The 27,363-nt window shown below is 30.3% G+C and overlaps 1 protein-coding gene across 2 annotated transcripts in view; it reads right to left on the minus strand.

The window, feature by feature from the left end:
- Window positions 1-4,442: 4,442 nt before the first annotated feature.
- The window catches only part of LOC107442058 (cytochrome P450 3A21), a 71,044-nt gene continuing 48,123 nt past the window's right edge, over window positions 4,443-27,363 (minus strand). For both annotated transcript variants that reach the window (XM_087153411.1, XM_087153412.1), the window contains exons 4-14: window positions 26,501-26,597; window positions 24,387-24,503; window positions 20,935-21,023; window positions 18,047-18,192; window positions 16,200-16,315; window positions 15,119-15,263; window positions 12,975-13,138; window positions 11,877-11,965; window positions 7,350-7,493; window positions 6,212-6,374; window positions 4,443-4,717 (exon numbers count right to left, since the gene is read on the minus strand). In XM_087153411.1, coding sequence (XP_087009537.1) covers window positions 4,622-4,717; window positions 6,212-6,374; window positions 7,350-7,493; window positions 11,877-11,965; window positions 12,975-13,138; window positions 15,119-15,263; window positions 16,200-16,315; window positions 18,047-18,192; window positions 20,935-21,023; window positions 24,387-24,503; window positions 26,501-26,597 — 1,366 coding nt within the window. In that variant the 3' untranslated portion in view covers window positions 4,443-4,621. The remainder of the gene's footprint in view (window positions 4,718-6,211; window positions 6,375-7,349; window positions 7,494-11,876; window positions 11,966-12,974; window positions 13,139-15,118; window positions 15,264-16,199; window positions 16,316-18,046; window positions 18,193-20,934; window positions 21,024-24,386; window positions 24,504-26,500; window positions 26,598-27,363) is intronic.

Genomic DNA, 27,363 nt, shown 5'->3' on the forward strand with positions numbered 1-27,363 from the left:
ACAGTTCTGTACGTTCTGAATTCACTTTATTCATTGGAATGACGGCAGCAATGTTGACTTCACTTTAATTTGTAATGAATTGAAGACAGAAAAAATTATTTTACCGTAATACACACATAATATACACATAATGCACACATAATATCTGTAACAGCAAGTGATCATGAAATTGTAAGTTATGTTGCTGGTAATAGAATAGTAAAAATTATTGAGAAATTGTTCTTCAAATGCTTGGCGTGTTTTTCGCCAATGTTTCGCATGTTCTGGTAAGTTTTTTCAAGTTCTTCTACCTTTTCCTTATGGAAATTTTGCTTCTTATTTGCTGCTAAGAAAATGGCTTCCGTCATTGCCAAAGGTTATGAGGGAACTAATGCCCGATATTTTCAGGCTCCCGCTAGAGGGCGTACTCGAGCGTTGCGATCGCGAATAGGTCTGTTGAAAATTTGAATACATATTTTGAAATATGAAATAACAAGTAGGCTTTATAAGTATTTCTTTATATCTGTAAAACTATTTAGATTAGTAAAAAATTATACATAATTATTGTTTTTAAAAAATGTATTTATAAATGTTTCCATTTCTTTATTTAACGTAATAATAATAAAAAAAAACTTTGAATGGTAAAATATTCACCATCTATCCTCAAAAAATAAGCAAACCCTACCGGAAGACTTGAGGTCCTCTTCTGACTTCATAGCCTTCACGTGACTATTTCTTTTTTTGTTGTTTGTTTGTATAAACTTGGAATACTCAGTTATTCTGAGTATAACTTTTGTGTCATATTTTCACGAAAAAAAAGCATTCTTCATATTTTAAAATACCAGATGAAGATATGAAAAAAAGTACTTTGGGAAATTATCCTGTAATGATACGCAATTACCTGACTGTTGAGATATCGATTTACGCAATTTAGTTTACACCAGCAGAAATTCTTTCAGATGAATCTTCTACAGAAAGTTGAAACAACCTCTACAAATACTGCCCCCTACCGTGTAGTACATGAAACACGGTAGGGAATAAGTTGAGTACACATTTATATATTAATAGGAGGTAGCAGGCTCCACTATTCACAAACAAGAAGAAAACTAAAGTAATGAGAATAAATCAAAGGAAAAATGACAAAATTAATATCGAAAATCACGAAATAGATGACATAGAGTCATTCAGCTATTTAGGTTCTATTGTAGATAAAAAAAAAAGGAGGAAGTAGTGAAGATATTAGACAGAGAATAATCAAAGCAAGAACATGTTTTAAGGGATTACATAAATTTTGGAGATATTCAAATATTGAAATAAAGACAAAAATAGTTGTTCACAAAGCTATTGTTAGAGCAGTACTATTATATGGCGCAGAAACCTGGAAACAAACTAAGATTGAAATACAAAAATTAGAAACCTTTCAAAACAAATGTTTAAGAATTATTTTTAAAATTTTCTGGTCTTACAAAGTATCAAGTCAAAATCTAATAAAGAAAGCTAAAATAAAAACAATAGAAGATGAAATTAAAAAACGAAGATGGAGCTGGCTCGGACATATCTTTAGAATGCCCAAAGAAAAAATTACATCTGTTGTGCTCACATGGGCCGCTGATGGTAAAAGAACAAGAGGAAGACCCAGACTTACCATCCAGCGCATGTTTTTGGGCGAATTAAAAGAATGTAGAATATCTGGCTGGGAGGAAGCAAGATCTATTGCTAGAGGCAGGAGGCGTTGGAGGGATATGCTAGAGGCCTTAAGTACCCAAAGGCACGTAGAGGATAAGTAAATAAGTAAGCAGGCTCCACTGCCTGCTCGCAAGGCCCCCGTAATTGTCTCTTATTCATCATTGTTTTTTCTTCAACGTCAATGTTTTCCATGAAAACACAGAATATTTTATTTTAAAAATATACAATTATTGCAGCTTTATGTCAGAACATTTTATTTATATATTAATTACACGAAATGGACGATTATCTTGATTAGAAAAATAATCATTTGTGTGCTTAAGAAAACATTATACCTAAAGAATACAGATTTTGTGACTCAATAGGAAGAAATAAATGCCAAATATTTGGATATTTATGTCAGTGATGCAGGAAGAGCTTGATGGTCTGATTTTTGCCATAACTCCCAAAACTTTTGAAAACTGACGCCCATAGAAACACTAAGTACAAAATTATGCACTGAAATTATGCATTTTATTTAACATGAAAATTGTTTTTCAAAACCACACCAATGAGCAGACGACTATTTTACGCTATTAAATTGAACATTCATCACATTTCGAGATAGCAACGAATTATAGGGCGTTGTTGCATGAGAGGATACCTGCGATTTCTATATGAACAGTCATTCAGTTACTCTGGAGACGTCTTTAAAGTAGCGTGTGTGATTGTAATGTTCCTTTTTTATTGTGGCTTATTAATTTTGAAAAAGAAAAATGTTTGATATTCTTTCTTATGCAAGCGAAAATAAAATTTTTTAGACAAGGAACATCCGAAACACGGAAAAATAATTGTAAATAGGCAGAACAAAAAATATGTATCTTCTTATTCGAGTTAAAACCTAATGCCAGCGAAATAATTTTACTAAATTTAATGATATAACATGAAAGGCCCATTTAAACTTTACATTCCATAGTTTTATGAATTATATTACTTCAAACGTTAAAATATGCTAAAAGTATACATAAGTCTATAATTTTATGAAATTTAATTTTGCGAAAAACGTTTTTTTGCAACAATTGTTATCAAAAAATTTTAAGTCTCAATAAAAATCACTATTTATAAACTAAAAAACCATTCTAAAAATTACTCAAATTATAATAAAAAAACTTTCAGATTTTCTTTAATTCTTAATCGGACGTAGAAAACCATTCTATTGAGAAATATCATCAAATTAGAAAAAAGATTATTTACAAGTAAATTTTTTATTATAAAATTCATAACTTTTACCTGATTTATAAATCCGGAGAATTCCAAAATGATTGTTCTTCGTTTGAAAGCTTTATTCTGAAATAATATATACATAAATCATCCCTTCATTACCTTAAGATGACATACCATACAATAAAATTTTATAATTACAAGATCTCGATATGAATTTCAATATGTAACTTAAAAACAGAATGAATTTTATGCTGAGCTGAATTCTAGTTGAAATTTATCATTCAAAATTAAAAAATACTTACCAAGAAAACGATAAAAATTTATTAATAATCAACACAAATGATACTATTTCTCAAGTAATTCGAATGATTCTTTATTGTTGTTTTTCGAATTATATAGGTACAGAAATATATGATATTCTATAAAAAAGGAGAACATGCTATAACTATTACAGTGCTGCACGTTTTGAAATCAGATTTATTCATCGGAATGAAGTAAGCAATGTTGACTTCACTTCAATTTGCAATGAATTGAAGACAACAAAAAAAATTATTTTACCGTAATACACACATACGTAACAGCATGCGATCACGAAATCGGAAGTTATGTTGGTGATATTGTTGTTGTTGATATTGAGAAATTGTTCTTCAAATGTTGAGCGTGCTCTGTTTCAGAAAGATTTACCAATGTTCTGGATTGTTTTTTCAAGTTTTTTCAGCCTTTCCCTTAAAGAAATTTTGCTTTTTACTTGCTGCTGAAAAATGGCATCCTACTCTTCTAATGATTCTGATAGAACTAAATGAAAATTTAATAAATAAAAGCCTGAAAATAACCTATCCGCTACAGGGCGTACTTGAGGGCTGCGATCGCGATCAAAACTATAACTTTCTTTAGAATCGAAATTATATATATATTTTTGAATGCTAACATACGAAACAGAATAGCTATTACATACTTTAAATTTCAGGCAAATATGTTGATTTGGCGAAAATCTCTTTTTGTGAACACACGTTTTAATTTTTCATTATATAATTCTGTGAATTTTTTTAATAATGTTAATGTGAAATTTCTTATAATGTTAGAGTTTTGAAAAGTGTAAATTAATTAATTTTATAATGCTTTCTGCAAAATATATATATTTTTTCTTTAATATAAATCAATATCGAACGATATATCTATTGCTTTTTTTCATTGTATATTTGATTTTGATGACATTGTATATAAGATTTTAGTTAAAATCGCAGGTAACCATATTACTGACCTAGTAAAAAAATATTTCCATATTCAGTTTCGAAGAGCTGTTAGACTCGTGTAAAAAACGTAGGTTTAATGCTCAAAATTACCCTTATTTTCAAATATTATTTCACAAATTTTTTAATTTTACCTTATATTTATAGTTTTAGGACCCCTGCTTAACAAAAATGAAATTGAATTTTTAAAAGGCTGTTTCAAACAAAATTGTGCCAAACCTAATTGGATATCATAAAATTGAAGCAGAGAAAAATTTTCAAATGCCTTGTGTTGTAGAATAGTGTGTATAATGTTATAGTGTAAGCAACATTACTACTATCATAGTAATTCTAATAATTTTTAATTATCAAACAAAATAAACTCTCTGATATTTTTAAACAATTCTAAAATAGTTCAATATATCTCTAAAATAGTTTTCGTAAATCTATAAATATGTGCCAAAATTTTACAAAAGTCCTCTTTATGTCAAATAATGTTGCAGATGAATAGTCGTTGTTGTATCTCAAGACTTCAGAGGGCAATTTGTTCGAGGTTCCATAATTAATTCAATTGGTTTTGGTGACAGAAGACCAAACGAGTTTCTAAACTGTAACGGTACCTGAAAAATGAATGATTTGAATAAATCCCACATACATGGAAGAAAGTTATTTCATAAATAAAAACCTAATCTAATAAGTAATAATATAAAATTATTTTCTATAAAAGAGAAGCAACTACAAATTCTTAATACAACATGAAATTTCTGTGTTTAATAATATACTATTTCGATTGAAACGCCGTTTTCTAAAAATGTATGCTTTCTTCAACAGTAGCATGAATCCAATGTGTAATTTGCCACTTTTTTTAATATATCAGTTTCTGCTAACAATAATTTATGATCAGAAAAATATATATCTTAGGAGTCGCAAATTGATATTAATGTGAGAAGAAAATTATTTTGAAATATGAGGATTCATTTAGGAAGGCGGAATGAAACAAAACAAAAACGATTTGGTTCTTTAAAGAAATTTGTAACTTTCTTTCGCCAATCTAACAGCCCTTTTTTTATTCCATCGTTTTCAATATTGGTTCGTAGCATTTTGATAACGCTTTATGCCTTTCCCCGTTTAAAAGAAATTAATTCGCAGCCTGTAATGCGTATATTTTTTGATTTCGTTTTTGACTAGGATTATAACGATACATAGTTAGGGTGGTAATTTCGGAACACCCTGCAAATGTATAGACAAAGAACTTTTTTTCTTTCATTCAGGGCAGCTCTCAGATAGATATTGGTTTCGTGAATTCGATGCTGCTAAGTTGTATTTCATCCTTTTTCCTATTTTCAAGTCTAAAGGTCTGGTTTCTTAGGACAAGCGCCTTATCTGGGTGTCAGCGGAAAGTTGGCGTAGAGCTGACTCCAAAAAAATACTTTTTTGTTAGCTCAGCGTGAGCAGTCGGTCAAACGCAGACATTATCTCTCATTGCGCATGCGTTAATAACGTAAACAAATATTTATTTTTAATTTGTATTGATTTTTTTATTGTCGACCAGTGTTTTAGAGAACAAATAATGACTTTGTTCAAGAAAAAACACATTATAGCTGAGCTAAATGAAGAGTGCTATGTTTAATGAAGAAGCTATGTTTAATGTCAAAATCAAAATCTTGGCTGATTTTTATGTGCTGTTGGATGTTGTCCGCCATTGCTTCTGTGGTTAACGTCACGCTGTAATCCAACTGCAGTTGAGTTGAACGGCAATTGTAGTTCAAGATGATCGTTCGATGACGTATACTATCAAACTCACAAATGGACCAATCAGAGGTTAGCGCTGATTTCCAGCTGACGGCGTCCTGTCCTAAGAAACCAGGCCTTTAGTCGCATTCAATAAATAAGATTGCTTTATTTCCTAAATGCTAAATAGCTTATATGATCTAATGTAAAAAACCGTAATAATTTTTTGTTGTTGTTGTTAAGGATATTAAATTTTCTTAAAATTATAAAATAGGCAATTGCTTTCTAAAACCTATTATCCCAATGTTAAATAGATAGCACGGTAATTTTTTTATTATTCGGACTTTCAAATAACTTTCAGAATACTGCATTGCTGTATGTACCTGTGTTTTAGAACATTTCTTTGCTTGGAAAGCACTGAAAACGTAGACGAGACATACTTTCAACTCTAGGAGTGCAAAACGCATCCCAACACAATTTCTTGGACCAGCGCCAAAAGGAATATAAGAGTAAGGTATCTGCTTTTGTCTTTCCTCGGGACTGAATCTGTAATTAAAATTTAAAGAAAATCTTTAATTTATATAATCTAAGGATATAAGGATAAAAAGAAAATTCTACTCACGAATTTATTAAGAAAATATAGTTACATAAACTTAAAATTAAATGTTTAATTTAGCGAAACACGAGTTTCCTGCAAAATATATCTGACACAAAATGTGTAGGGCTTAGCTAAAACAAAACACATTGAAATTGATGAGGGAACACACATTTTACATTAGTCTATTCTATGATTATCTGCATTTTTTAAAAAGAAATTATTTTCTAAATTGTTAGTTTAATTTTACACTCCTTTGTAGAATGAAAACAATACTAAGTTACAATTATTCTACTGGATTAATTTGAAAATGTTGCCAAAATTTAAAATAATATTTTAGTATAATTCCTGTAGAAGTTGTCCAAAATCTAACATTTTCCGACTAAAAAATAATATTACATTTTTATTAGATGTCAAAAAGTATTTATACATACAAAAAGAGAAAAATCGTTAAGTATTTGTAGTTTAAATAAAGGTAATAACTTACTGCACTTACACAAAAATAAAATCCTCAAATATATACATTTGAGTAAAAAAAACATACCAATATAATCATGGGCTTACACATTGTTATTAACCTATCATAAAATATAATTAGAATCTCCATTGTCTGTCTGTAATAAAATATTAACTGTAAATAAACGTGAAATTATACGTTTCATATACGTTTAAATTTAAATTTTTAAATACAAATGCTCCTCTGGCAAATCTTGATAATTATACTTAACAAAAATGACATAATAAAATGATAAGATATCTAAGCATAATCATTTTGATACAATAAATATCTGTAAATTAACAATGTACTCTGCCTAATAATTAGGAAGGACCAAATTTAATGGCAAATTAGATGCAGATAGCAAAACAAGTAAATATGTTTAAAAAAAAAATTGGGGGGGGGGGGGATTTGATAACATTTAACTCACCTGTCGGGATCAAATTTTTCTGGATTAGGAAAAAACTTTGGATCTTTATGCATTGCATATATTGGGACACCTATGACCATTCCCTTCGGTATCGTGAGTCCAGTATCACCTAATTTATAATCAGCATCAGCAGTTCTTTCAATCCTAAAAGGCGGAGCATTTGAGTTAATACAATAAAACTATGATACAATAAAAATGACAGAAAAGAAATAGGGCTGAACTACTTAAAATAATTAAGTAAAAATAAAAATATGCGTATATAACTGGGGTTCGAACATAAAGAGACTAAAATGTTATTTTTTTAAAGATCTACAGGGTGTTAGAAAGGAGTGATTTCCTAGTAACCTCTATGGAGAAGATAGCTTAGACAATCCGATCATCGTTAGTACGATCAACCTCATGACTAAGTTAAAGATTCTGTGAAAAATAAATAAGAATTTTTGCGTTGAGAGATGGAGTAAATATTTCAAGAAGTTTTAGACTACATGTTCGGTATTCGCGATCGCAACTCTCGAGTACGCCCTCTATCGGGAGCTTGTAAATATCAGACATTAATTTATCACGTTTTCATTTAGTTCCATCAAAATCATCGGCCATGACGGACGCCATTTTCTTAGCAGCAAATAAAAATCAAAATTTTCCTAAGGAACAGCTGAAGAACTTGAAAAAACTAACCAGAACATGCCAAACATTGAAGCAGAACACGCCAAGCATTTGAAGAACAATTTCTCAATAATTTTTACCTTTCTATAACCAACAACATAACTTACAATTTCATGCTCACCTACTGTTACAGATGTGTATATTACGGTAAAATAATTTTTTCTGTCTTCATTACAAATTAAAATTAAATCAACATTGCTTTCGTCATTCCAATAAAGAAATGTGAATTCAGAACGTCAAGAACTGCAATAGTTATAGAATATTCTTCTTTGTTATAGAACAGTATCTATTTCTGTATCTATATAATTCGGAAAACAACAATAAAGAATCAACCAAATTACTTGAAATAGTGTCATTTGCGCTGATTATTAATAAATTTTTTATCGTTTTCTTGGTAAGTATTTCTTAGTTTTGAAAGAATAGATAATTTCAACTACAATTCAGCTGTTCTATTTTTAAGCTATATATTCAAATTCATATCGAGATCTTACAATTATAAAATTTTGATGTGTGGTATGTTATCTAAACGTACTAAAGGGATAATCTATGCACATATTATCTGAAAATAAAACTTTCAAACGAAGAACATTTCATTTGGAACTCTACGGATTTATAAAGAAGGTAAGTGTTATGATTTTTATAATAAAAAATTAGCTTGTAAAACTTTTTTTTCCTATTTGATGATAGTTCCCTACAGAATGGTTTTTTACGTCTGATTAAGAACTATAAGAATAATAAGAAAAGAAACTATATGAAAGTTTTTATTTCAATGTAAAGAATTCTTAAAATCGTTTTTTATCCTAAGAATTCTTTATTTTCCGTTTTATAGTTTATAGTTTTTTGATAAAAATTGTTGTCAAAATACTTTTTTTGAAAACATAAAAGGTATAACATTATGTGTTTCTGTATACTTCTTGAATATTCTAATGTTTCAAGTAATATGATTTAGAAAAGTATGAATGAAAATTCGGTACTTATGTATTAACGCCACAACAGCTACAGATTTGGCTGTTTTTAAGTGCCGCCAATCTACACCGAAAATTTTTGTGACAAATCATAAAATGAAACACTTTATTTAAAATCAAAGTAGTTTATCAGATTTCGGTGGACAATGGGCAAAATATTTGGCTCCAGAAAAAATAAAATTGCATCTTGTTCTAGTTTTGGCAAATCCCAAAGACGCATTTGGAAACCATCCAAAGACACATCGAAGAACAAATCATTTTGGAATTCTTCTGATTTATAAAGCAGGTAAGTGTTAATTTTTATAAAATAAAAAATTTTACTTCTAAGAAGTTTTTTTCTTGATGATAGTTTTCTATAGAATGGTTTTCTACGTCCGATTATGAATCAAAAAAGAAAAAAACATGAAAGTCGTTTATTTTAATGTAAGGAATTTTTAGAAATGTTTTTTTTTTTTTTTTTTTTTTTTGTATGGTAAGCATTCTTTACTTTACGTTTTTCAGTTTCTAAATAATGATTTTTACTAAAACTTAAAATTTTTTGATAAAACTACTTGTCAAAAAACTTTATTTACGAAATTAAATTACATAAAATTATGAAGCTTATGTATACTCTTTGCTTATTTTAATGTTTGCAGTAATATGATTCTTAAAACTATGGAATGTAAAGTTTGAATAGGCCTTTCAGGTTATATCATTAAATTTAGTAAAACTATTTCTCAGGCATTAGGTTTCAACTCTAATAAGAAGATACATATTTTTTTCTGTTTATTTACAAATATTTTTCAGATGTGTTTTGGATGTAAAAGAAAAAAAAAGAGATACCATCAAGATCAGAGATACTTTAAAAAAAAAGAGATACCATCTTGTTTTCGGTTGTATAAGAAAGGATATTAAACATTTTTCTTTTTTAAATTTAATTAGCCACGATAAAGAAGGAACGTTGCAATGCTACACGCTACATTAAAGACGTCTCCAGAGTAACTGAATGACGGTTCATATAGAAATCGCAGGTATGCGTCTCATACAACAACGCCCCTTATAGTTCGTTTCGATCGCGAATAGTGGAAGTACCCTTTCAAAACCCGTGTTTTTTAAGTGGAATAAAGTCAAAAATGCGAAGCATTCCAAAAGTTTTCCAAACACATTTGTCCAAATCTTGTCCAATGTATCACTAAAAATATTTAAAAAATAATTGGCTAGCAAGAACATGAATAAAAGTAAAAATATTAAAAAATAACGGGCTAACAAAAGCATGAATAAAATAAAATAAACACATAAAGAGATAAACAATAAAATAAAAGCAGACGATAAAATTAGAAGACCTTTTTAGGACAAGAAAGTTGTTGGTTCTTTTAGAGATTAATTGGTTTTGGAATTTGAGTTTTCATATAATCCGCTACGGGTTCTTCTAGTTTGTTTCATAATATTTTATATATCCCGTTATGGGTGAATTTTCATATATCCCGTTATGGGCACTTTTTCTAGTTTGTTTTATATGATTTAACTATCTCGTTACGGGTAATTTATATTTGTTACTATATTTGTTGTAGTGTGAAATAAATGTTTTTTTAATAAAACAAAGAACTGTTTCTTAATATAGCTTGATGCGTTACACCGCGCTCTACATGAAAAATTACCTCTTCTATTATTAGAATTATCAGATATAAGTACTTATAATAATTCAATAAATTTTATTTTTGAAATAATATATATATTTTTGTTTTCGAAAATCTTATTATTATTAAATAGATGAATGATAATCATTTTATAGTTCTCTTTGGTTAAATGTGTTGGTTAAATGTTGGTTATTCTGGTCTAATTTCACATATATATTTTATATTTAAAATAAATAATTTTATTTACTTGCTGTATTTTTACTTACTCTTATACAATATCAGAGTTTTTATTCTGAAATTACTGTAAAATAACAGCAACAATTTGTCCATCTGATTAACCATAAAGTCAATGGTTAGGAACATGTCTTATTGTTATGGCTTTGAAACCGTTTATTACTGGAGTAGTGAAAAAAAAACATGAATACAAAACTACACTGTTTTGTATTCATGCTTTACAACTAGCATAGTTTCTAAACCAAAACTAAAATTTAAATTTGCATTAGAGTCCTGGGGGTGCTGTGTTATTAAGACGGGAATGATAATTTCGTGTTCCAGGATCACCGCTTGAAGAGTGTAGGACACTGGAAACTCTTCGTGCATTGAAGGAATGAAAGAAATATTGTGGTATCAACGCTGGGATTCGAACTTCTGTTCAGCCGGTCATGAGAATCATCGATTACTCTCAGCTACAGTATGTACCCAGCTGCACGAAACTAAATGGCTTCATAAGATGAGCCTAGTTGATGTAGATAGAATACTGGTTATTAAACCGTATTAGGTATAAAAAAAACAGCAATAAACAAGCGATTTTTCTCATACATAAAAGTTTGAATATGTTATTTGACTGTTTTGGTTGAACATGGTAAACTTAAATCTTAAATAAATTATGATTAAAGAAATTGCTATTTAAGCAGAAATTTCTAACAGTATAAATTGTAGTTATCATTGATAATATGTGTTATTCTACTTAATCGATCTTTTTGTATTTTATAATGCAACAAAAAATTAAGAAATTTATTAAAAGTTTAAAATGAATATTTCAAAACGAAAAATTCTTAAATATCGAAATAAAAACTGTATTATTAACATGAAATTAACTTACGTAATATTCTCTATAAATATAGACAAATCAATAAATATAGACAGATCTATAAATATAGACAAATCTATAAATATAGACAAATCTATAAATGTAGACAATAGACAAATGCCATTTGTAAAAATAAACGTTATAAATTGATAAATATATTATAAATTTAAATATGAATGTAACATATAGAGACCTAATTGCGGGAGAACAAATTCTAAAAACTTCAGAAACAACATTGTCAAGGTACTTCATATTTTGAATTGATTCATATTTCAGTTCACCCTGAAATTATAAAATTAGAGTTATCAACAATAAACATACTAGCAAATAGACATCTTTATTAGAAAGTGAGTCGAAGATAAACATTTTCAAATATTTTTCAATTTACTTTATTTAAAATGTAATTAGAAAAATCTTAGTTATCTTTATTAGTTCTCTATAGATTATATTTTCACTTGCAAATAGTTTGGTCATGGAAAAAGACAAACAATAGTAATTACAGTTGGTCTAGTAAATAAGTCGAGCGTCGACAGAATACTCCGATTCTCGCGTTTGGTTAAGGGAAAAACTTAAAATTCTAATTCTAACATTCGTTAATCTAAATTTAGAACTAAAATGACGAATGTGAATAATAAATGTGAGAACGCGCTTCGTTTTGATAGATAATAAATTAAGTAAGAGAATTTAGATAAAGAAAAGATTTAACAAAGCTTTATTTATATATATATATATATATATATGATAAATAAATAAATACAAGAAAACACGAAGAAAGTTAATATTTTTTCCATGTGCAAATCAATTTCGAGCCAATTCGTGTTAAAATTATCTATTAAAATTTTTTTCTATGTGCTAATCCGTGCAAGTCCGTGGCTAAAATTATTTGCAAAACACGCAATTTATGTTTCTCTTTTCTATTTTATATTTTTTCTTAAATAAACATCTATTTTCTAAAACTTTTTATGGTCAATTTTTAAAATTATCCAGTATAATAATACCTTGCGCGCATCCATTTCGGGCCCATCCTTGGTAACTAACAAATCAATGCACAGAATAACAAATCTCTTCAGCAGTGCAGTAAGAACGACATTTTAAAACCCTCTTGCTACACTCAATTTGCGCTTTTGTTTTCATATTTTGTAATCTGACAATCTTTCGGCGAAAACATTTTTACGCAACATGACATTCAGTAGGTAGGCATTAGTTAATTTAAAACCTCAATAATTTAGCTATATAGGCTGCTCCATCATAATAGTTTGCTTGAATTTTATGGATAAAATTCCCCACTTACATTAGTTTCTTTGATAACTTCTGATATTTCTTTAAATACTTTTTCTTGTATGTCCTGGTGCAATGCCAGTAGATAGGTTGTAAGCCCTAGTGTTGTTGCTGTAGTATGATAACCAGCGATGAAAAATATAACACATTGAGCCACTAGCTCATCCATAGATAATCCTAAAATATAATATTTTTTCATTATATTGTAATTCATATAAAATTACTATTATGCTTTTCACATTTTTCAAAAATTTAAGTACCTGATTAGTCAAATCATAGTGTGACAATGTGACAAATGGTGAAGCAATAACCATTTTTGAGAAAATTGGAAATAAATCCTTTTTACTATGTAATAATTTTCAAAAAGAATTGATTTGTCAAAACTTAGCAATCCTCAGAATGTCTCAAATGATAATCCAATCACTACTTTTGTAAAAAAAAATAAGGAATTCTTTCCCTTGTTTTTCAATTCTCGCAATATACATTAAAGTAGCATATTTTGTACTAACTAAAAAAATTCACTTACATATTTCTTTTCGGCTGCTTGGGTTAAAATACGCATATTATGACTTTGGAGTCGACTTAATGAAGTAATAATGATATTAGTAATAAGTATACGTGAAGCTGCATAGATACGCACTAGAAACTACAACGTTTCAATTAGTTAGCAATTCTATTTATTAAAACGAAATTTGAATAACACATTCGTTGTAATGAATTAACTTTAACACACTTTGAACACTAATGCGTAATAAGTTATTTTTGTGAATTATTTTGATGAGACATAAATATTTGTATTTACAATAAAAGTAAATAAAATTGTATTTCATTAAATACTTGATTTCCATTTTCTATGAGGAATTTCCACGATGGTATCTAAAACGTCATAAAAATTTCTAATTTATTTAAAAGAATGTAACACAGATCGCAGTAACATGCCGAGAATTTCGTAATAACAGCTCTTAATATAAGTTGTTAAATTCTTATCTAAATTAACAACTAGAAAGACTGAAACTTAGTGTAATACCTATATTGCTCAAAAGCAGTCAAAATGACTGGATTGTAAAAGAATAAATAATGTGCAAAGAAATTTGTTTAAAATTAATTTTTAATATTTTTTATGTTATTTACAGTTATATAACAAGTTATTAGTAAATAATAACAATAAAAAAATTATATGTTGTGCAAAATTCTAAGAAATTGTCTCATTATATGCGCCATTGGTTTTCTAAATGAAATTAAAAGTAGTCAAAATAACTTCCTCAGGCAACCTAGTGTTAAAAATTTTATTTTCATATACAAATTAATATTAAAGTGAGGAAGAAACAGAAACGCTATCGAAAACTATTGTATAATTGGTGAGGAAGACGTGATGGAAACACCGAAACCACCGAAACTTGGCTGTGTTTCTATAAATCAACTTTTTATCTGTTTCTTCCGACAATCAAACAAGTTTTTATGTTTTCAATCACCCTTTTTTCAGTAGCATTTTGATAGACTATTAATCTTAGACTATGCCAACCTTCATCTATCAATATTGATCACGTCCGGGTCACCAATGAGGGAATTAATCTTAGACTATGCCAACCTTCATCTATCAATATTCATCACGTCCGGGTCACCAATGAGGGATTTAATCTTAGACTATGTCAACCTTCATCTATAAAAATGTACCTCGAGATAGAATCGCGTTAACATGTCTTATATACTACTCATTTGGTATTTAATATTTCGAGTGGCAGTTACGCCACATTACTCCCCTCTATTTCGAGGTACCTTTTGATAAATGAAGGTTGACATTTTTAAATACTAGTGATTTGGTATTTAATATTTGTAGTGGTAGTTATGCAACAGACTCCACTAGCATAATGTATTTAGTCTGCAAGTGTATATTAATTAGAAACCCCTCATATGTATACTTCATTTTTGTTTCATCTCGACAAGAATTCTAAAATTCTATATTAAGTGCGGTCTTTACAAAACAGACAATCTAATTTTCTTAACTATTACTATCACACGCCAACTGTATGAATTCAATAGAATTATATAAATATTTTTTTCTCCTTTTCAATTTTTTGGATTTTTTTTTTTCATTTCAAATGTTAAACTAATTACGTAGAAGTTTTTTCTTTGTTATTAATTAAGTTAGATGCATACGTTTTGAAGTTATTCCCTTGAAAACTGCATGGCCTTTTGAATCATCAACGTAGTTGGAAGAAAGATCATCCGTATCATCCCACTTTTCTTCTTTTGCAACTTCTGTTGCTGCATCTACAAGCAACTGCAGAAAATCATTCCTCGTCTAAGATAAAAAATTCAGTTATTAATTCACAAAAACAATAATACGCAGAATCCCGTTGAGTAAAACACATTACAAATTAATAAAAATAAAATTGTTTCTTTTTTTAACATAAATACTGAGTGTCAGATAGTCTAATGTTTGAATTTAGCAATTTAAATGTTTAAAAGTTAATAATGTTATGTTATGTTATGTAAAAGTCAATTTAATGTTTGAAAGTTAATTATGGTGCCTCAATTTTTAAAATTATCAAAAAATTTTCAAATAATTAAAGAAGAGCTGTGATGGCTCAAGGGATAGAGCGTTCGCCTTCCAATGAGGTGAATCGGGGTTCGATCCCGGCGATAGCTGTTCGATACGAATTCCGCATCCGGCTTGTACCGACCACAACGCCGACGTGAAATATCCTCAGGGGTAGATGGATCATGGGTTAGAGTCCCCTTGCCATCAGGCTAACCGTGGGAGGTTCTCGTAGCCCCCCTCTCCATGCAACGCAAATGCGGGTTAGTTCCATCAAAAAGTATTCCACGAAGGCAAAATTTCTCCCAATACTTGATCCAGGAGTTCCCTTGTCTTCTGGATTGCGTTCAAAATTACAAGGCTACGGAGTTGAACATGAGTAGTAGTAAACCCAAAAATTGGGTCGGCTGTTCAACGACGGTTATAAAAAGAATTCTTTTTTAATTATTGAAAATATTTTACCGTTAACAAAATATTTTGCGAAAGTATTTGTGAAAAATTAAGTGCTTTTGTCTCTTAAAACTCCACAATAATATGTAATTTCTCGAATTTTATCTTTTGAAAACTTTCCCCATGTTTATAGTTCGAGAGTCAAAATATTTTTAAAAAAGAACATAAAACCTCCTAGTGTGAAAATTAATATTGCATTACTTCTTTTTCATTACATGTAGTAAATTGTATGAAGTAATTTAAATTTACCTGACCAGTTCTCTTCCTTTCTTGGATGATATTTAAGGTTGCACTTTTGAAAAAATCCATGGTATCTGGAGCAAAAGCTCTGAATCCAAGCTTTTGAAGCAACTTTGGAAAAACCACTGAAATAATTTTGTAGTTTTTATTCCATGATTCGTACTTATTTGTATTTACAAATACTTATGGGAATTATTATGGTTTATTTAAAGGCGTGAAAAAATGTAAATGTACATTATATACCTCTACGTAAAAGCAAATATTTGTTTTAGAATTATATTTTAGAGATTTCGTTCCAACACAAAATGATGATGGAGAATTGGTTATTACAAGATGTTAAGATGAATTGTGCGATTTTACAACAATGGGTAAATTTAATAAAAAGTAAATAAATTTCATTGGTTAAGTTTAAAATTAATTTTGTTTAATTTATTAGTTCTATAACAAATATTTTTTTGTTATCTAAAATTATAGAATATATTTGTTTTAATCATACAATTAAGCAATATATTTATTATAACCATATTGTACCATTGGTTTTGTGGCCTAAGATGATATTTCAATACGCTAATGGGGGGGGGTGTTGACTCACGAGATTTTGCAAAATGTATCATTTTTACTCACGTAAATTTGATATTTTTTTTATGGGTGAATGAGGATCTCATCAGAATTGGACCATGCGCAGTTTAAGAGCGCACGCTCAAATACTTACGTACAGCAGCGTGTGAAGTGTAACGTTATAGTGCGTAACGTAAATAATTTGATTGGTAAATTTCTCCTTTGAACGTAAATGATTTTGCTCAGTAACCCTTTTTGAAAATAACATTTTAAATAAATGTTTATTGTTAATATGTTGAGTTTACAATTGTAATTAAGTATTTTGGTTTATCAAACAGGCTGATATATTATAGATAATTTGTGCATGAAACAAATAGAGCATAAAGCTGATCTTTAAGTTTTAAAGCATTCAGCAAATTTCTTTAACAGTAATTTATAATACAGTGTAACCCTGGTTTTATGTTGTCCGTTTCGTACGTTATTAATCTTCCTCCGTCATTTTAGAACATTTATTTTTCAGAATTTCATTTACTTTATTTAGAGCATGTATTTAGTAAACGTTATTTCAGAAAACGTTGGAGGGTAAATGTATGGAAATCATGTTTAGTGTAGATTAACATAGTAAAACTAAGAAACAAAATATTATAATATTTGGGATATAAAAAAACTTTTTTTCCTGTGTTGGAATATTATTGCATGTTTTCATTAAGTAAAACACTTCTTTCAAATTTTTTTGGGTTTAGTACTGCGAAGGAGTTTCTATATTGAGATGATAGTGAAAAATTGTCAGTTTAGATGGCGAGGATTAAAAAGCTTGTTGTTATATTCCATTTTAGATGGTTGGTCTTGTGATAACTATAATTAACTTGTAAGAGCATATTATTTTCTTTGAAAAAATGTTATTAAGTTGACCGTTAGAAAAAAGCATTTTCTTTATTCAATAAATTAATTTTTTAAGAAACACAAATTTAATTTTAGCTGGCTTATTTAACTACTATTAATAATCGATGGTTAAAATTGTTGCGATACTAGTTTAAGATAAATTAAGAAAAGCATCAGTGTCAGAATACCGGGCTAGTGCAATACCGGGCAATGACACTTAACCTTACAAAACATCACTGTAGTTATGTATTCTATAACTGAGTGCAAACAGTATGACTTTTTTGGTCGTTATCTCTTAATATATTATTTTTGGTGAGAAAGGTATGATTTTAATGATTTCTTATTTTACATCACAAATTTTGTAAATGAAACATTACAATGTTACGAATTTACAAACTAAATAAATGAGTACTTACAGAATAACAAAAACTTCAAATTAAGTTCTTGCGAAAAAGCTTTTTTGGCATATTTAACAAACTGATTCTCTGGATCGTTGTGGGAATCAATTTTGGTTGAGAAAGCTGAACTGGCAATAACATCCATGGAGAAAGCACCATAAAATCTTTAACGAAAAGCAAATTTAAAAAGTCAAACGTTAAAAATAATGAATATAGAATGTAATTTAATGTATAATTATACGAATATAAAGATTAAGACAATAAGACTGCTGTTAAATTCCAACTTATATCTCGTTTGCATAAAATTAGCATTAATTAAAACTTCACGAGATATTTTTATTGAGTGGCAAGACTTCTGGTAACTGTTCTCAAATCTTTTTCAGATTATATTATATTCTCTTGTATATCTGGTTTCAATTTTCTCCAAAATTGTTCCACTGGTTTAGGAACAAACTCTACACTGGGAAAAAAAGTATAGTCAAAATTACTAGAATATAGTAAAATATACTGCTTTTCTGACTCTATTGGGGGGGGGGCTCGGTAATTTTTACAAATTTTTTGATTGATAAAATTAACAATAAAATATGGTTTTGTAATGTGTGGTATAATTTCTTAGTTTTATAATGATACCTTTATCTTCCCTTAGGAAAATTTGCCATAGGTTTGCCATAAAAAAATGCCATAGGATATTCCTATGGGGTTTTGCCTATGGTAAAATTTTGCCATATACGTATGGCAAAATTTTACCACACATGTATGGCAAAAGTGTATGGTAAAATTTTGCCATAGGCAAAACCCCATAGGAATATCCTATGACATTTTTTTATATGACAAATTTTTGCCATAAAACTAGGATGTGCTACATCTTATGAAGAAATATTTTGCAGTAGGCTATGGTACACCTTTGCCGTTCTCGTTGATATTTTACCATACATCAAAAAATAATTACTTACAAGAATCTTTCGCAATGGATATTAAAAATGCAAAACTTAATAATTGTAGAAATAATATGTATACAGAAAGCTTTTCTTTAAAATTACTTTGATAAACTTCCCCTGTTTTACGTGCAGAATCCTTTCTGCATAAAGTAAATCGATATTTTAAATTCATTTTTTGTAAATTTTAAAAAAAAAACTGTTTTGTAGAAATTAGTTACTTACAACAAAATATTTTTAAATTTAAAAATGATTTAAATTTTACTGATCTAAAACTTTATTATGTTAAGAAAATATGTCATGTGATTATTACCTTATATCAAAATCAAAGTTGATTCTTTATAAAATGTTTCTCTGAAGAAGTGTATTTATCTGATTAGTAATTAAATTTCGCATTAAAAATAATAGTGATCTTGAACCAGTTTTAAAGCTTTTATACTCTGCTGCAAGTTGAGAAAAAACCCTTGTATGTACCTAAGGAAAGAGTCGCCATCTCTTGAAACGACGTTGCACTGCCTTCATTTTGTTTGCTTTCTTACACCGTGTGAAATGGGGAAAATAAAACTTATTGAATAATTAATTAGCAAGCAATAAGAATTGATAAAAATGATATCTAAAAATCGTAACAAATATGCATCTTTCTAATTAAAGAAAATGATGAAAAAACTATAAATATTGTTTCTTGGAAACGATTGTCTTCCACAGTAAAACAAAGGTAAATATTTATGAATTCCTTATCCCGCATTTGATTCGTTAAGGGCATGTCAACATAAGACGCGCCATTTTTAGTGGTCCAATCAAACACAACGTTCTTGAAACGTTATATAGTTGTATCGTTTTCAAGAACGAATGTTCTCTTTATATATCGAAATATATAACCTGGTTAGGGTTCCAGTAAGAATTCAAAACTACAACTTATATTTTTAATAATTCTGGAATATATATAGTGAAAGATCGCATGAACTAAATATCTGTCAGACGTATTTTAACTTAAAAAAGCTTTTACATTGTATTGAAAGCAGATTTCTATAATTTAATAATGAATTAAAACGGAAATATGTGCAGTCGCAAGTTTTTACTTTAATCCTAAACCGATCCTATATTTTCTTAATTCGCAACGGAGTAAAGCGAACTTAGTCATCAATTGAATACCACCTTTGACGATAATCCTGAGGCTTTTGCTCCCTTGCCACAATTCCACAAAATATTTGTACTTAGCTATACGGAGAAGTAGCAAAACATCGTGAATAACAGATTTAAACGAATTACGCTTTTATAATAGGAACAAATTATTCCCAGTCAATTAACCATTAATTCTGAAAAAACTTTAAAAATAGCTGTTCAAGTTTTATGACAAGCATACGAAGAGAACATATTTGCTTACACTTTTTGTTATTTAAGTTACAAAAATCAATCCGTAGATTAGTTGATGAAATCAATCATCAATCAAATAAAAAAAGAAACTATAACACTAAGAATCAAACGGCATAATTAAATACTACGATTAAGGGAATTAAGAAAATTTATATTTTTCCATATCTAAAGAATCTTACCTAACCCTACCTCTTGACCTTCAACAGTACAAAAGTCATTAATGTGCACAAAGTAAAATGGAAAAAACTCCTGATTTCACGTTTTAATGAATTATACTAAAGTTTTCAGTCTTGATGATTACTGATTTCATAGAACTGAAACATTTTATTTAAGGAACATGTGCATCAAAATTTAAGAGATACTAAATTAAACCAAGCCAACAAAAAATCTAAGAAGTCTATATTCAAAAGATGCATGCAAACAACCAAATCAAAACAAAATGACATGCCAAATAAGATAAAAGTAAACAAATTTTTCTATAAGTTACATTAAAAAAATAACTTTTAAAATTATCTGTTTCTTCGAAAGATTATATTTAATAGTAAACGATTAATTTGTTAAATGGTTAAAATTTTTATATTTATGTTATGCACTGACTTGTACACATCCACAGGGTTTCCTTTTGCATTTTCCATCTTAAAATTCTGAAGAATTGTTTTAGCACAATCTTGAAAAATTCCCATTACCTGTTAAATGTAAAAATATCTTGAAATTAATTAGAAGAGGCTTATAACACTCGACAATGTATTTGAAAAAAAAGTAGGTCAAGCACACTGTGTTCCATTTTAAGCACCTATTCAGCCTGAAAATTGTGATTGATGCAATCTTCAGTGATTTTTTCAATGTTGTGCTCATGGAAATCGAAATAATAAATTAACTAATAAGAAATTAATTAATTTTATAATTTGATGATTACTTTTATTATTAAAAATAGAAAAGCAGAGAACTACTTCAAAGTCAAAGATTATACTGCCATTATTTTGTTAGACTGTCTCTTTGTTTTATACAGGGTGTCCCAAAAGGTCGTTTACAAACTTAACATGCTGGTCTGTCATATCATGATGAACAAGATTTACATTGGAACTTGTGTCCGAAAATTAAAACTGAGACCGCTAGAGGGCGATAAGTGCAGGTTTGGATGAGGAGAAAAAAAATTATATCGATAGCGGTGTTAATATGATTTTTATTATAAAACATCAGTACATCACAGCAAATGCTCAAAATTTCTTCCATTCGCCACAATGCACATTTCACAGCGTCGGCACTTGGATTCACGAACCCGTTCAAATTGGCCAGGAGTGTCACGGACACGTGCTGCCGCTTCCGCGATCCTGGCGATGAGATCCATGTCCGATGTTACAGGTGTCTCGTACACTATGGACTTCATGTGTCCCCACAGGTAGAAATCCAGGGGAGTCAGGTCGGGGGATCGCGGCGGCCATGGAACTGGTCCGCCTCTACCGATCCAGCGATTAGGATAAATCCTATCGAGGTATTCTCGAACAGCGTAGCTAAAGTGGGAAGGCGCTCCATCATGCTGAAACCAGATATTTCGGCGTGTAGCGGCTGGAACGTCACCCATCAGATCCGGCAAAACTCTTTCTAAAAAAATGCGATAGGTATGTTCGTCGAGGCGTTCAGGTAGAAGGTAAGGGCCAATCAACATGTCACCGATAATACCAGCCCAAACGTTTACGCTGAAACGTTGTTGATGTGCATGGGCACGCGTACTTCTTGGGTTTTCATGCGCCCATACTTGCATGTTGTGCAGGTTCACGACACCATCCCGTGTAAAGCAGGATTCATCAGAAAACAAAATCCATGATGGAAAGCCTGGCTGTGCGACCCGCTGTTGCAAATACCAGCGTGAGAATGCAATGCGTTTGGGATAATCGTCAGCGCACAATGCCTGTACTTATTGGAAGTGGTAAGGGTGTTGCATGTCATCGTGCAGTATGCGCATTATGGTGGAACGAGCTACACCCAAAACACGTTCGCCTTCTCGGAGACTTCTTTGCGGGTTGATGGCATACTCCTGTAGCACGGTTTCCTCTACGACAGGTGTGCGTGTAGCACGTTTTCGACCGATGCGGCTACGTGCTACGAAAGCACCTGATTCACATAATCTGTGATGCAATCGTCCAAACAAAACATGACTTGGCTGGCGTCTGTTTGGGAAGCGCTCAAGGTACGTCCGTGCCGCGGCTCGTCCATTTCCATCAGCGGCGCCGTATACGTAATGCATGTTGGCCATTTCTGCGTTACTAAACTCATTCATCCTTCTCCTTCAACGTCCACGCCTGAAATGATTGTTTTTCCCACTCTCCCGTTTACGTGCAATTATCGCCCTCTAGCGGTCGCAGTTTTAATTTTCGGACACAAGTTCCTATGTAAATCTTGTTCATCATGATATGACAGACCAGCATGTTAAGTTTGTAAACGACCTTTTGGGACACCCTGTATAGGGGTAGATTATTTAATCTACATTAATTAACATCTGTACATTTTCAAAAACCAATTTGCATTGTTGTTGTTAGCGGAAATTTAGCTAATAATATTTGGTTTCAGTGATAATTGTTAACTGCATGTTAAATTAATAAATTAGTTATCATTTAAATTTGAGCATATATTGAAGGACAAAAAACACTGTTTGACTCTTATACTTCATTAATTTTGAAAGCCTACTCCGAAATCGGCACGTCATTTTTTCTAATATATTTTCTTTTAATTAAAAACTAAACTCAGCGGCGCGACAGCCCTAGAGGGCCAAGGCCTACTGGGCCCATCTCAGTTTTCTTGACCGTGGGCTCTAGTGTGCAGAAGCAGACGTTCCGATCAGGTAGTCAACTGGACGCGGAACCCCCAGTGTTTAGTTCCCAAGCATGCATGGTACTTATTTATCGACCCACTGAAAGGATGAAAGGCTAAGTCAACCTTGCCGGCCCGAGGATCGAACCAGGGACCTGTGGCAAAACATTATGTGAATTATTTTATTTCAAAAAAATAAATGCATTATTAACTATGTAACCAAAATAGTTATTTTATATTATACAGAGCCTAGAGGTTCATTTTGGTTGGAAATCAATGAAGTAGTCCTTAAGACTCCAAAAATTCATTAGCAGAATCTTCCTGAAAATACAGCTATTTCTAGCACTCAATTGCAGCTCAAACAACCGTGTAGTACAAAAAAAAAGGTTCTGGAACCTTAGACGGATCAGTGAACTCACTAGAGATTCGTAGATCTTGCAGTATTGCAGTCCCAGTCGGATTAATTATCTATTACTCTGCTCTGCGAGGCACACTTCTATTTATATAGGCTTGGCGGCGAAACCCTGGAACATTCTACACGATTCTAGCATAATTCCGTAAATAATTCCGCATAATTCCGTACATAATTCCGCATAATTCCGTAAATATTGTTCCTATCACTTAGAAACTCAAAGTTTTCAGAATAATAATAATTATTATTATTATTATTGCTAAAATTATCGGTACGTATAACCAAGCAGACAGAATATGTCGCTCAACCGAGTCTTTCTTATGAAATACATTAGATGTTATTTTCTCTCCATATTACGTTAGAATTATGCGACTTTCTGACTAATTTTCCAATTATATGTTTATTTAGGGTCGGTCTGAGATATTTAGCCTCATAACAAACGAATATTTACAAAACTATACGACACAATATGTTTTATCCATGATTAAAAAACTTTTTTTTATATTTCAAGCAGAGAATTTTTTTAAAATAAACAAAGACAAGACATTTTAAGCTACTTTAATTCTTATAAGTAATTTTTTTAAAAGTTTGATGAAAAGATCTGTATAAATAGTTCTTAAATTATTAAAAAAATATTTTTATAGCTAAAAGAATATTTTTTTAAATAAATTACTATCATTTTAGAATATGTTTCATGATATGATATATTACGCTTTGTTTGATAATATATTTCAAGATATTATTTTGATAAAATAATGCATTAATAGTTCTTAAATTATTATAAAATGTTTCATTAAATTGATAAATTTTTCAAATAAATAATACTCACTCTTTTAATTTTCCCAGTCGAAAATGTGGGGGTTACAATAGTACGGACTCTTTTCCAATCTTCACCAGTGAGTAGAGATAAAATCTTCTCTTGTATGGGATCACCTGAATTTACAACCTGAAAATTATGAAAGAGACTCAATTTATAAAAAATATGTATATTTTAATATTCGATTCTCATGAATTAAAAAAAAAGTTTCAATTCTGTGTGAAAAAATACTTTTATTTTTAAAAGTTTCCCATTATGTTCTCTCTGAAGATGATGATGATTTCTCTTTTCTGATAGTTTTGTGTGTGCCTTTAAAGAGAGAAATCGAGGAAAGTTAAAAATTTAAGTTTTGAGATTAGAAGAATAGTAAAGCCATGAATATCTTTCCAGGTATTAGGAGTTTTTAAAAACATTAACAAGAAATGATTTCAGATTTTGTAAAGAATCAACAAAAAAATCGATAATTTGAATAGAAAAAAATCTTGCAACATCAGAATATAGCTTATCAAGTAATATAAATGCAGATAGATCCACAACAAAACTATAGCCAGGCTGAGAACCAATCACCACAGAGGCATGAATATCGGCAGCAGGAAAGTATATAGGAATTGTGAAAACTGCCCAGATACACAGCTGACACCATGCCATATCTTTGAGGGACCAGAAATGAGTGCTAATCTGAGAAAAATTGCCGTCATTGATTGACCTTTATGACGATAACATCAAGCAAATCGCAGAAGTAGTAATCAAGACACATGGAAACATTTGATTCAGCTATGTCATAGACACGACAAAAAAAAAACTATTTATCAAATAGTTTTGTAATACGCTCTTTAGTAACTCCTCTTCTCTCTCAGCAAATGAATTTTGTGAAATAAACTAAAACAAGCAAAACGAAATAAATCAAAACAAGCTTCTGAAATTAAAATATATTGAATAATTCATTATTTCAGAAGCATTAGTTAGAGTAAATAAAATACAACGAAAATAAACAAAGAAAAGAAGGAAAAAAATGTAGCTGTCGTCAAAACTTTTGCCTGACACGCTTCAGAACTAAAACTTAAAAGATTAATGTTTAAATAATGAATAATTCTATATAATCATTATTAAATGCTTTTTTGTGTCTTTATTTTCTCTTATAAAACAGCACAAAAAATATAAATCAGAATTTTAAAATGATTAAATGCAATAATCGGGTTTAATATGGTGTTTAAGAAAAAGAAGCATGTGCTAAAATTTTATTTATAAAGTAAATAATGCAGTTTTAGCCGACCGGCCTGTGTAGGGTGCAGGGAACTGGCCTTGCATCAGAAAGGTTCTGGGTTTGAATCCCGGGCAAGGCATACATGTTCTTTCATTATCTGTACTATCTGTCCTTACAGTGGGAGCAATGTTGGCCCACCTGATATGGTGCCCCTGTAAGAGTGGTCAACAAATGTGCCCCTCAGATGCCTGTATGACCTAGGTCTTTCTCCAGGCGGGCATTGGAAAAAATTGCAGTTTTACTTCCAAAAGTTGATAAAATAATTTACAATATAATGTGTAAGTTCCTCCTTTAGCGGAATTTTCCTTAGATTCAAATGCACTACTACAAAAGACCATATTTAAATTTGTAATTTTTTTTGTTAAAATTTAAGAATAGATTTTCTTCCATTGAAATAACAAGGAAAAACGGAAAGTAGAATTTACCCCTTGGATTGCCCGCTTGTCTCATAGTTTCATTATTAGGCATCCAGGACAAAAATCATCCGGCAACACTCGTTGTTCCTCGATTACGGCTTTATGGTTTAAACAACGCAGCGTTGGTGCAACTTTCCAAATAGTTAAAAATTGAACTCATAAGTATACCATTTTCATTTAACATGTTTGTGCCTTTTGTTCGTATTAACAATTTGTACCCTTCTCATAATTAGCATAAACAGAACTGTGCCCCTAACATTCATGATTAACTCACACAGTCAATACAATTATAAAACTTCAGAACAATATAACTTCATTAATACTATATTGATCTGATTAATATAAATAATATAATGATTTATTATAAATACGAGCTACTTGATATGTTATTTCATCGTTATTTTCATCAAACATCAGATTTCTAATAAAAAAAATATTATACTTACACGACGAGAAGAAAAATACTGAAAGTCCTTCACTAATATGTCTCTTAAGAGTTCCGGCTTTCCAACCATAAGCACTGGCTTATTTGCTTCATAATATCTGAAATATATTATCAGCAAAAACTATTTTAACTTTGAATAATAAAATAGATAAATAATTATTTTTACCTATACGTCAAAAAGGTGATATCAAAACATGCATTAAAGTGAGCTTTGCAGTCAATAAAAAAGATGAGTTCAACTCAAATGTTGTAAATGCTATTAACCTATTTGATGTCAAAGTTTCCAAATAGAAAACAAGTCCCTGTTTGATATGGAGAAAAACAGTAATTCCATTATTTAATTCTGTAAGAATGTTTCGTTGTTGTTGTTGTTTCTAATGCTGCTTCCCACACGGGCAAGCCTACTTGGTGAAACCGAGCAATTTTAAGGCAGAGTATGCATTTCTTGTTTCTCAGTGGCGCCATCTATGGCCAAGAATTCAACTTCTGCAACGCCATACGCCGCACCCGTTTAGAGGGGGGGACCCATTCATACATCCATCATTCATCCACAAATCGTAATTTTGATCTGAATTAGAGAACGATCGATCTCCAATCCAGTACTCCCAGAGGTATTGATTTGTTATGGGAACATAGAGGACTTTCGCAACTCGACAGATTTAACGTGCTTCAGTCACTTTATTACACGGGGAGTCTTTGGCCGGCGAGGTTCGAACCCACGAACTCTCGGACATCGGTCCAGCGCCTTACCGACCAGGCTATCCCGGCCTCGAATGTTTTAATGTACCCAGAATATTTTGCCCACCATAACACAGAGAGTTCCAAAATCCAACAGAACTCCAAGAGGGGAATAAGGGTATCAAG

This window comes from Parasteatoda tepidariorum, chromosome 10 (genome assembly GCF_982258835.1).
Source record: "Parasteatoda tepidariorum strain Cologne lab strain chromosome 10, Ptep-v5.0, whole genome shotgun sequence".
NCBI classification, from domain to species: domain Eukaryota; kingdom Metazoa; phylum Arthropoda; class Arachnida; order Araneae; family Theridiidae; genus Parasteatoda; species Parasteatoda tepidariorum.